Here is an 11,105-nt window from a genome sequence, read left to right as displayed (position 1 = left end):
TGTTCAATACAGTATTTGTTCATTCCCTTTGGTGCCCATCTATCGTGTCTCTCATACAAAAGTAACATTAACACCCTTAATGCAATAAAATTCAAATAAAATGCAAAAGAATGTCATCCCTCCATAGTTTCCAAGACCCCAACTTGCTTGCTGGGGTGATTATTTGGTTTGCTTAGGACTCGTTAGAGAGACAAGGATTCATCAAACGTTGTTGTCTGGTTCGGCTGGTTTGCCAGTGGGAAGGATGTCCACTTCTGTGACTTGGGGTTGGGGCTGTGAAGTTGGGTACAGCTTCGCGCTGTGGATGGGCGTCAGCTTCTTCATGTCTAGAGACACCTCTTGTTGATTGCTCCTCTCTTTTGTCTCTGTCATTTTCGTTTTCCCATCTTTGTATATCATGTAGAGGATCATCTGAGCGATGCCAAGCAAGAATCCCAGTGTATTTGGCAGCTGAAACGTCCAATTGGACCCCCATATTAGTTTCAAAGTCAGCAGAAAGCAAATGAGAGGGAGAGAGGTGTTGTGTATGTTTAAAGATAGATACAGAAGTAACGGATAGAGTCCGATAACAGACGGATACATAGCATCAGCCATAAAATAATTAAAACGGGGTGGATTCGAGTTTTGTCAGTTTTCCGAGTCTAGGTTATAGACTATTCATAGTTTATGTGTCTCTGCTTAAATGGGCGCGGTCGAAGTAATAAATTCAAGAATTCAACTTAACATGTTCACTAGGAACGGCGCCCTGTGCAGAGAAAGGTTTTACATTCGCGGTGCAAGGTTTACTGGTGCGTCCGTGTGAGTTTGTAAATCAAAGTCAGGTCTATGCAAATCACACCTTGTGCAAGAAATCCCTTTAAAGTTGCATGTACAATGAAAAGAACTTTGAATGATGGAGACAGCTTAAGGGTACTGACAGCAATGAACATGTCCTTGACGAAGAGTCCATAGAAGAACCAGGTGGTGGCACAGAGGGTCAGGAAGAAGGAGAGAGCGAATGGCATGAACTCCACACTTTTGGTCTTTATCACCCTCCTCTGCATAGAACACAAAATTACACGCTCAAAAGTTGAAAATCTCTTGTTCTGGAATGGCTTTGTTGTTATAGCGTATGCAAGGTACTGCATCGCCACAATCGTGGAGTAAAATAATGGAATACCATGATGCTCAAAGGCGCGGTGAACACGGCGAGACTGAAGGCAGCACAGATCCATCCGACGGCATTGACACGCTGCCGACCCTTGAGAAGAAAGATGGTCAGCGCCATCATCACTCCGAAACCTCCTACATTGAACAGCAACAGCAACCTCGCCGTGTACATCTGCAGAGATTGGTGATTTACATGAATTCCTGTCAGATTTCTCTTTTATTTCCAAAGAATTGTTTCCTCTTTTTTTTCCCCTGTTGCATATCATCGTAAGTAGAAAATTTTTCCTAAATTTTGAGTGGGGCTAGCAAGTGTGGTTGTAAGAAAGCTCTAGTTTTTTGGGGAAAAAGTGAAAACATAAACTTCGCGCCAAAAAGACATGTGAATAACCATTAAGACAATCTCAATCTTGCATGTAAAAACAAGAGAGATGACAAATTGAGACGACGGTTTTCCGCTCTAAATCCTGCTTTCAGAGCCTGTCATAATTTGCTTAAACACTCATGCGGAAGCTTATGAACAAGACAATAGTTTACTACAGTTTAAAGCACAGAAGCACCGAGATAGAATGACCTTCTCTTTGGTGGAGGCATAGATCAAGAAGATAAGAAGATAGGCGAGTTCAATGACGATGCCAAGGGCATTGATGCTGATGATCATAGTGGCGTTGGTCTTGAGGACTCCATAGTACAAGAGCAACGATGCACTCGAAAGCGCCACCACATAAGGTATTGACTGATACCCGTCCGACGACTTCTTCTTGTAGATCGTGTAAAAAGTCGGTCTGCCAAAAACAAAACACCAAGAAATATAGGAAAAATTCCCGAATCATACTAACTCATAATGGTCAAATGATCGAAGGGGACCCAAATGAAGAGTTGGAGGAGGTCATACATTGGTGCCAAGAACACCAAAAAGGACACGATGTTGCCTACATAGATTCCACAGAAAAGGAAAGAAGAGAATTGTTAGAACCATTGACAGAACTTGACATGTTAGAAACGATTCCCGTGTTTTGGATACGATCATATCCGCCGGGTCGGGTTGGGTTGACCCACATGAGACCGTACTCACCATACATTCAACTATATCATTTTTTGACTCTTTGCACGACAAAAAGCAAAATTACATAGGATTGTAGGAGACAGAACATGTAAAATAATATGCATGGAGTGCTGCTCATCCCGAATGAAGCTGTGTACCTAAGAGGCCAAAAATGAAGGCCAGCTGCTGAGCATTCGAGAACGCCATATGATCTTCGGACAGAAGTATGTCTCTCTCTCTCTTTTTTTTTTCTTTGAGGGGTGGTGTTTGACAAAGCTCTTCGAAGCCTTAAAACGAGCTGCGAAGAACTTGAGTTCAAATTGACGATCATGGAGATGCTTATATAGACTCAGAAGTTGGGGTTTCAAGTGTTAGGCCAGTGTCGTTTAAGGTTCGTGGTGATTCTTGCTTCTTAGCTTAGTACCAAATGAGAAACGGAGTTTGGGTGTCCGCCGTCTAGAAAGTTACATGTTCGGTTGCTACTTGCCTATTGTTGGCAGCCCGCCCGATACGACGTTGTCATGAAAACTACATCTTCACACAACCCGATCCCTTCAAGGCTCCTCTTGAACAAACTACACAGCGAAAGCAAGAAAACAATGTTGAAACGAGTTGATCTCTACAAAGAGAGGTTGTATTTGTTAAAAGGATTTGAATACCCGGAAAAGGATAATATGTAGCTAACATTCGGGCAGGAGTTAAAGCGTGGGCGTGGAATCTCTTCCTAGTACATTATCATTAACTTATGTAAATGTATTTAATCTGTCGAAACATCGAGGAGAGCATCGTATGGGACAAATAATCTCGACCCAGTTAGCACTTACATGTACTCCTACTTTTTGAACTTTATAAACATGTATATATATATTTTTGTCATAATATACATGCATAATTTGACTGTATTAAAGTCTTTTTAGGAGTTAAAATGGTACGACTTAAGTCAGATATGATGGATCTTGTATTCAAATCACAATATCTCCCACCTCAGGACAACCTAGGTCATGCTCATCACCTCATGGCTACGGGCTAGGACCTCGCCAGATGCATGAGGCGACTTATTTGTATCCATGAGGATTAATCGAGCAGGAAAGTTCAAACACCCATAAACCGAAGACGAGGTGAGTTTAGGAGACATTCCCATGTTAAAATTTGTGTGGCTGATGGCTTATTCTAACAGCTCAAAAAGAGAAAAAAAAAATTCATGATTTTCCAAGTTGTATCTTATTAGACTTGATGGATAGTCAATGAACACTTTCATTACGGAAAAATGCTCAAACGGTGGAAAAGAGCTGTGATAGGTACCTACGTTAGGCCAAAAGAATGTAGGAAAAAGTGAAGAAAAGAGAGGAGAAATCTCTAGGATTTGCTCTCCTTATAGCTAACCCTAAATAGGAAAACTCTCGTACGCGCCATTCTCCATTACACATGGAATGTGGGGTTTCGGACAATTTCTGAGGTTGTCTCGACTTCATGTCCTCACCAGCCCTCATTCCTGGGCACATACTAAGATGGCCCTTGGATGGCGCCGTACGCCGCGTCGTGTGTTTACGGGATTCACCGTCTTACCTTATGTCCGCGTCACTTTCTCCGCGTAGCGACCGACCGACTAGCCGACCCTTTTCTTCTGGTTGAATCGGAATGCCTTTAGGACAATGGGTTAGACCGATCGGATGCATTAACTGTTTTTAATCCCCCTCTGTCGTCGGATGTTAGGTTCCTCGTTTCCACGGCACGATCACGAGCGCACCTTAACGCTGTCGGGGCATGTCGGCGTGCATCGGGGCCGAGGTGGTTCGGCTCTGCGTTGGCTAGGGAGTAACCAACTCGAAACTTCCAATCGAGCCTTCCCTTGGTTTGTCACATCATGCAAGGAATTGAGCCAATCTGTGAGGACAGCCCTATCCTCAAAGGCCTTCCTGTTCCGGCGCTTGGGCAGCCACACCGACACGCATTGAATGGGCCACCCTTCATTTTTCGATCGATCTTATAGATTCGGTCAATCACGTGTTCGACAAACATGCTAACGCGGATAAATGCATTTGTTCGTGTCTCATGATTGATGTTGTTAGGATCACGAGCGAGCTCTCCAAACAATTATCATGGTTAAGCGCCCGAAATTTTCTTTTTCAATCCTCTTTCGTATTAGACGATATGCAATAACCATTGCTTGTCCATGTGCATCGACCCGATAACAGTAAGTATTTCATTTCCAAAGTAATCCAACGGAAACTTGAAGGCAAGATTATAAAGGAGGCAATTGTACAGAATGTTCTAAACCTATTGTACATCTTCCGATTCAGTACTAAACATTACAATTGTTCTAATTTAATCTTAAATCTTTTGATGATCTCACAATTTAGTCATTTTTGCCACTATTAACCAAGGATAACCGATGTGGTGGTATAAGTCGGGATGGTCATCCTATGTGGCCGGCGAGGAGGCCACTCAACCCTTGATGTGTATAGGCAAGGGCCACGGCAATCTCGGCTGGATGGCCGTGCCACGTTAGACGATAGGAGCTACTGCTCAATGAGAATGCCCCGGCTTGGGTGAGGGTTGACCTCGCCGGATCCGACGAGGAGAGTCCTAACCCGGCTGGGCCTCACCGTGTGGGGGCGGGGGTAGCCCTTGCCTAGAGGCCAAACCTACATGGCCATGGTCAATGGCTAGCCATCGGGAAGAAGAAGGTGGAAAAAAAGGAAAGAAAAAAAAAGAAAAATTCATAAAATTAACAAAAAATATATAGAAAAAATATTAAAAATTATTCAAGTCAAGATCGGCTATGCTATGTAAGACAACCGGTGTCCACATCAGCAATTTTCAATTAAATTTAGCCGGATAGATTCAATTTACAAAGTATGAAAAGAATTAGTACCGAATTAACAAAATTAAATCCCAATGGCCACCTTTCTCACTTGGCAAGGGAGAGATAGGGAGTTTGACCCCCCACCTTCTCAAATGGGCTGGGTATAGCAACGAGTTAGTGAAAGAGCAAGATTTCGCAATCCTCACACAACACATACAATATGGCTTGTAAAAAATAATATGATAGGATATAATCAGTAAAGAAAAAAATTGGCAAAATTGAAAAACTTAAAATTGAATTGAAAAAAGTGTAATAAACTTAGGGCTTTTTGTGCAATTTTTTTTTCTTTAAGATTTTGTCCAAATTTTATTCTATTATAATGAGAGAAGCAAAACCCACTTACGCAAAAGCAAAATAAAATCCGAAGAAAATGAGCAGGATGAAATGTATAGATTTCTCCCGGGGCCCACTTTCTGTTTCCTTCCCAAAAGCGAGCCCTTTCATCTCACATGAAAAAGATAGAACGAGACCAAATCTAACTCTTTGGCAGCGTTTGATCGTCGGGATTTCAGGTCGGGATAGGATTGGATAGGATAGGATAAGAAATCTAGAGATTTGGCCATATCCTATCCATCATTTGGTGAACTACGGATTTAAAGTCGAATATTCTCATATCCTATCATATCCCGCATTTGGTAGAAACCGTATATCAATATAAATGACATATATGCCCTACGTGATGCTCATAAAATATTCCGATCTTATTACTATAAAAATAATGTTCTCATACACAAAAAAAAAACATGAAAATATACACATTTTATTAGATTTTCAAACCTCTTTTGCAAAAAAAAATGAAAATAGAAACAAATGAGACAAGAAAGTTGGCTTTTATATGACGGATAAGAGAAATCCTATCCGACCTTATCCTACCCCTTCCCCCAGGATTTTTTATCCCAGTTATATCCCCCCTATATCCGACATTATACTATCCTGGACACCTACCAAACACGGGATAGGATAAAACATATCCTATCCCGAGTTTTATACGGACGATCAAACGTAGCCTTTTATCTTTTAACTTACTTCATTGCCCTCCGCATTACATATGACCTCGTGAATTTTCCGGGCACAATGGTCGGCCGGAGTCCGCGGGGGCTCGACAATACAACCTAAAACAACCAAAGTCAACCCAGCCGTGATTAGGAGTGTGGTGCGGGGGAGATACTACTGGGTCGACTTTTTAAGCTACACCCTGAATCAGGGAAAAATTTTAATTAAGAACTTAAAGTGCACTTATTTTCTTAATTAGGGATTTGTAATGGATCTTATTTCTAATAAAGGCCTAAAGTACTTAAATTATTTCAAAGAATGACCTAATCGAAAGGTATTTATATTCTCTAGTTTTTTATTTTTTTTTATTTCTCTCCTTTTCTTTTGTTTTTTTTCTTGATCTTCTTTGTTTTTCCTCCCCCCCTCAATCATTTCCCTCGCCAATGCCATCTCTATGCTACCTGCCAGTCCTGCATCCTCCTCCCCTCCGGCGCTGCCGCTGACCACCACGGCCTTGGGGAGGGGCCCACCTCCTCGAGCATGTCGGCCCTGACTGTCCAATCCGCTGTGCTCCTCCCCTCCGGCGCTGCCGCTGACCACCACGGCCTTGGGGAGGGGCCCACCTCCTCGAGCATGTCAGCCCTGACTGTCCAATCCGCTGTGCTGGCCGGGGGTGACGCTGTCGACACTAAGGAGGCGATCTCCACCTCCAAGCCCTGATCGAGGAAGGAATCGACACGTTGCCCTTGTTGCCCAGCAAAACCCCCACCCCCATCGAGACCAGTTCTAGCGCGCTCAGCACCTTCTCCCCTTGACGCCATCTCACGCACTAGGATGCTCATCGGCACCGCCAGTTGGATCAGGAATGTCGAGGCCGAACTCGAGTCGCTCTGGAATGCAAAGTGGACATGGCCCCATCGATTACCAAAAAGCGTCCCAACCACGCGCGTCCTACGCATGGCTTGGAACTTGGAACGCTTTTTGCTGAAGAGGTGGAGGGCGACGCGGAGCTTTGGGAGCTTCTTTAGCGTGGCCTCAAATAGGGCTAGAAAATCAGGACAAGGTTGTCGGGCTCATCATGGATGGGATCTTCATTATTGCCATCGAGGAAGTGGTCAGAGGACGAACTGAACTTGAAGCTAGGGTTTGGTATTCATCATTAATGGTGAGCTTCTTTGTTTCTCCGGTCGAAGTAGCGCGAGGAGAAAGAGGAGGAGGAGGAGAACTCATGGGGCAAGGTGTCTTCATTGACAGAGAGAAGAATCTAGAGATAAGCTCTTTCTATAGATAAACTCTTGTTGCAGGAGACTGGACGGTCAGGACCAACATGCTCAAGGAGATGGACCCATCCTCAAGGCAATGGTGGCCGGCAACAGTGCCGGAGGGGAGGGGAATACGGGACTGGCAGGCAGTAGTGGAGATGGCGGTTACCAGGGAGATGCGGAGGGGAAGGAAGAGAAAAAAGAAATACGATTAAAAAAAACAAAAAAGAATAAGAGAAAAATCAAAAATCAAAAAATAAAAAGATTAAAAGACAAAAATGCCCTCCGATCAAGTTCTCTTGAAAACGATTTAAATACTTAAAGCCCTTATTTGAAACAAAGACCATTTCCAAGAAAATAGATGCACTTTAGGCCTTTAATTAGAATTTTCCCCGAGAATCAATTATCAGCTCTTAATCACCAACAAAAGCAATCTTATCCTGAAACTTGCCAACAATTGAAGCTTCTTTGCAGCTAGATGTACGTTATTATCATAATCTGGAAGTGTACAACACTGAAAATCAACTGCATATGCAACCCGACATCAACGGTCGAGGCAACACATCTATGTGCGACGATCACGGAACTATACAGTGTCAGCAAAAGTGCATCGTGCTTCAGATCCGACCACCTCCTTTCCCAAAACTTACTGACGATCCGCCCTTCACAAGTGACAGTATCATCTCCCAAACCTTTCGACTCTCCGACGGCGCAACTCGTCCAGGGGAAGATCCTCAGAATACCTGGAAGATGGAGGTGTACGGGACCTGCTAATACTCCGGCTAGTCCCACACATCTCACATTCGTTTAACTGGGTGGAATTATCGTAGGTACAAGCATCGCATCTCCAAACTCCAGGCTCAGTCCATCGTCTTTGATTTCTACCCACTGTTCCTCTACCAGAAATCCGACGACGACGGAATCCGAACAACGACCGCATAAACCTCAATGGCCATCTCAGCACACTACCAATGCCTCTGATAACCAGAGTAAGTGGATCCGGAGCTGAGTACATACCCTTTAGACGCAGATAAAGAATGCCGGCAAGTATCCCACCAAGGTGTCCAAGAAAAGAAACGCCCGGCACAAACATTTGAATCAGAACCAATTCAGCCCATGCAGCATAGCGTGCAGGAACGACCAGCCCATGCACATACGTGTAGTTCTCGGACTGTGAATTCAAGACAACTTTCATGGCAAAGAGGACACCAGAAAATCCAACAGCAAATTCTGAGTAATAAGGCTTTTCATAATCGAAGAAAATGAGAAGGGATTTCGCAAGCATTAGAGTTATTCCTTGGGACATCGCTAATAATGCAGCAACCATGGATGCAAATTCAGCACTTCCCATCGAACTTTCCAGCTGAATTCCCTTCCATAATAATGACAGCATGTTGTATACCAGGTGAGACTCATTCATGTGGTAAAATGCTGATAAAAAGAAGCGCCTCGGGTCCTTGTACTGTGCATAAAAACAAAACCAAAGTCACAATTCTGAAATCAGACACAAACTCCACGCATTCAAGGAAAAGAATATACAAGCAAATGTAGAGATCTCCTGATTTTATTGCAAAACATTACTAACACATCATGTCTTGCACAACATGTCTTCATTAGCTGATACTAAACTTCTGAACAAAAACGAGAAAAAAGACAAGGAGAATGGAGGACTCAATAGCCCTACTGATAAATTTTTTGCATATTTACTGGCAAAAAGCCAACGCATAAGTACACGAGGCACATACTGAAGACGACATAACCAGTGTGGAGAAGAAATGCAAATGCCTTAATCATCAATGGCAGGAGTTTTACCAGTTCCTAAGGTACACCAAGAAACTTGTACTATGATAGCACTTGACCAAGCAACCTCAAAGCAAGGCTCTGTTTCAACAATGAAGTGCAAATGCAATATACTAACTCATCTTGCACCAGCATTTCCTTGTAAAGACGACACGATGCCTTTTATGGTCGCTCAATGGACGGATCCCCCTCGATAGTTACTCGACATCACTCTTTACTATTATTATTTACTAGTATGAAAAACGTCCTATATAAAACGGTTTACGATCAATGCGTGATATTTAATCCGACAGTCATCAAGCAATGAGGATCCATCCCCCAAGATTCTCAGAAGCTCCCTGCTCCCTGAACAGATATCGCACATCGAAAAAGAAAGGATGCTCCAAAGTTTCATGAAATGAAGAGATACCACAGATTGAATTCACAACATTAAGAAAGGAGTTGGACCAAAAAACCTTAAGAAAGGAGAAAATTTGAACACAACATAACACATATTAATTTGCAGGCACCACAATAAGAACTGATCAAAAATCACCCCGGCAATATAATCAGCCAAAGCAGAATCCGCTAGCTGACTTGACTATTCACTACCATTTCCCGCACGAAGGAAGCGCAGATTATCCACATCACAAATAGACGAAACTTTATGCCTGAGCTCTGATAAAGTTAAAAAAAGTTCACCAAATCGAGTTTTGATTTCGGAGCCTTAAGAGGCGACTCACGCTATGAATTGATTAATTGCGAAATATGAACTAATTAGCATTCATCACGAGAACAGGGGATTGTGACGATCCCATGTTAGACAGCATTTCCCACACAAAGAGAACAAATACTCAATTCTTCGGGAAACAACATCACATTCCACAGTAACCAAACCACAATCAAGTTCGCAAGGTCAAAGTAGAGATAAAAGCTACAACACCACGAATTGACGAACGAAAGCGCGATCACAGCACACGGACATGGAACCCCGGGGGACGCACCTTGAGAATGAGGTGAGGATTGAACCAGACTTGGTCGATGGGAGGGAGAAGCGAATCGAGCGCGCCGGGCCGCAAGTAAGCGAGCGTGTTGGCGGCGAGGAGGCCGGCGGTGACAGGAGGCTTCCTCTCGAGCCTGTAGTACTCGCTCACAGCGTGGACGGCGAGGAGCGGAATCATCCCTCGCGACCTCCCTCTCCGGTCCATCGTCTCCTCTCTCCGACCGTCGGCGGCGAAGCCTTCCTGGGCTCGCAAGGTGTTGTGGGGTTCGGGCTTCGATTCTGAGAGCGTCTGAGGATCAATCGCAAACGGAAGGGAGCAGGGAGCAGTCGGTTCGATTGCTTCGGGGAAGAAGAAAGAGGACGGGGAGAAGATTCGAGAAGTGTCTTCGCCCTTCTGCTTCTTGCTTTTCCTCTGCTCGCGTTGCTTCTTCGGAGGATCAAATCAGGATACGAAAAGAAAAATTGAGATTTTTTTTTTATCCCACTACTAATTTTTTATTAAAATAATTAAAATAAAAATCATATTAAAAATTGAATTTGGCCCAAAACGACGTGATTTTAGCCACGCAAGAGAGAAAAATGATCAAGAAAAAGCGGGGTCCGTACTTTTTATTAGCCAAATTAGACGAAGTTAACAAAGACCCAAAATTCTTCCGTGGAAGAGTACCGAGCTTAAAACCACCTCTCAGGACCATCTCTGTCGTTGGTTCGTTACAAACACCTAAGCCATACTTCTAAGCTTGAGCATGACTTATTCTCAGTCTTGACATTAAAGAAAAATACTCGAAAGGCTTCCATTTGTCGATAAAGATGGTCGAAACTTCGACCGGCTCCTCACCTCAAACCTTTTCATACTCGAGAAATAACTCCCCATCTCACCATTGCTCCATTTTATTTTCCCATTAAGGCCAAGCCTAAATCTGTGCTCGAAAGATAATTGTTTATGCACTGATAAGGAATGTATGAATTTTCGAAAAGAAAGGAAACGTGAGAATCCTCCGAATCACCCCG

At 43.4% G+C, this 11,105-nt stretch overlaps 2 protein-coding genes across 2 annotated transcripts; both read right to left on the bottom strand.

Annotated features, from left to right (window-relative positions):
- Positions 1 to 2,486, bottom strand: LOC115747772 (bidirectional sugar transporter SWEET9-like). The gene is made up of 7 exons (XM_030684056.2): positions 2,350 to 2,486; positions 2,042 to 2,078; positions 1,721 to 1,931; positions 1,160 to 1,321; positions 918 to 1,037; positions 187 to 450; positions 1 to 141 (listed from the first exon to the last, which is right to left on the bottom strand). Exons 1-6 carry the CDS (start codon positions 2,396 to 2,398, stop codon positions 202 to 204), a joined length of 828 nt encoding a protein of 275 aa, XP_030539916.2. The 5' UTR covers positions 2,399 to 2,486; the 3' UTR covers positions 1 to 141; positions 187 to 201.
- A 5,220-nt stretch (positions 2,487 to 7,706) lies between these two features.
- LOC115747771 (rhomboid-like protein 14, mitochondrial) lies at positions 7,707 to 10,534 on the bottom strand. The gene is made up of 2 exons (XM_030684055.2): positions 10,096 to 10,534; positions 7,707 to 8,774 (listed from the first exon to the last, which is right to left on the bottom strand). Exons 1-2 carry the CDS (start codon positions 10,297 to 10,299, stop codon positions 7,992 to 7,994), a joined length of 987 nt encoding a protein of 328 aa, XP_030539915.1. The 5' UTR covers positions 10,300 to 10,534; the 3' UTR covers positions 7,707 to 7,991.
- Between the last annotated feature and the right edge of the window lie 571 nt (positions 10,535 to 11,105).

Source organism: Rhodamnia argentea, chromosome 1 (genome assembly GCF_020921035.1).
Source record: "Rhodamnia argentea isolate NSW1041297 chromosome 1, ASM2092103v1, whole genome shotgun sequence".
Classification (NCBI taxonomy): Eukaryota; Viridiplantae; Streptophyta; class Magnoliopsida; order Myrtales; family Myrtaceae; genus Rhodamnia; species Rhodamnia argentea.
Note: the sequence above shows the minus strand (reverse complement) of the source record. Positions and strands in the feature narration are given on the sequence as shown.

Bases quoted from the DNA above. Each gene is read 5' to 3' on its own strand.
- LOC115747772 (XM_030684056.2), bottom strand. From the start codon at position 2,398: ATGGCGTTCTCGAATGCTCAGCAGCTGGCCTTCATTTTTGGCCTCTTA. The intron at 1,932-2,041 runs GTATGACCTCCT...TGTTTTTGGCAG, and splicing joins TTGGTGTTCTTGGCACCAAT to ACCGACTTTTTACACGATCT. The intron at 1,322-1,720 runs GTCATTCTATCT...CAATCTCTGCAG, and splicing joins ATGCCTCCACCAAAGAGAAG to ATGTACACGGCGAGGTTGCT.
- LOC115747771 (XM_030684055.2), bottom strand. From the start codon at position 10,299: ATGGACCGGAGAGGGAGGTCGCGAGGGATGATTCCGCTCCTCGCCGTC. The intron at 8,775-10,095 runs GTGCGTCCCCCG...TTTTATGCACAG, and splicing joins ATCCTCACCTCATTCTCAAG to TACAAGGACCCGAGGCGCTT.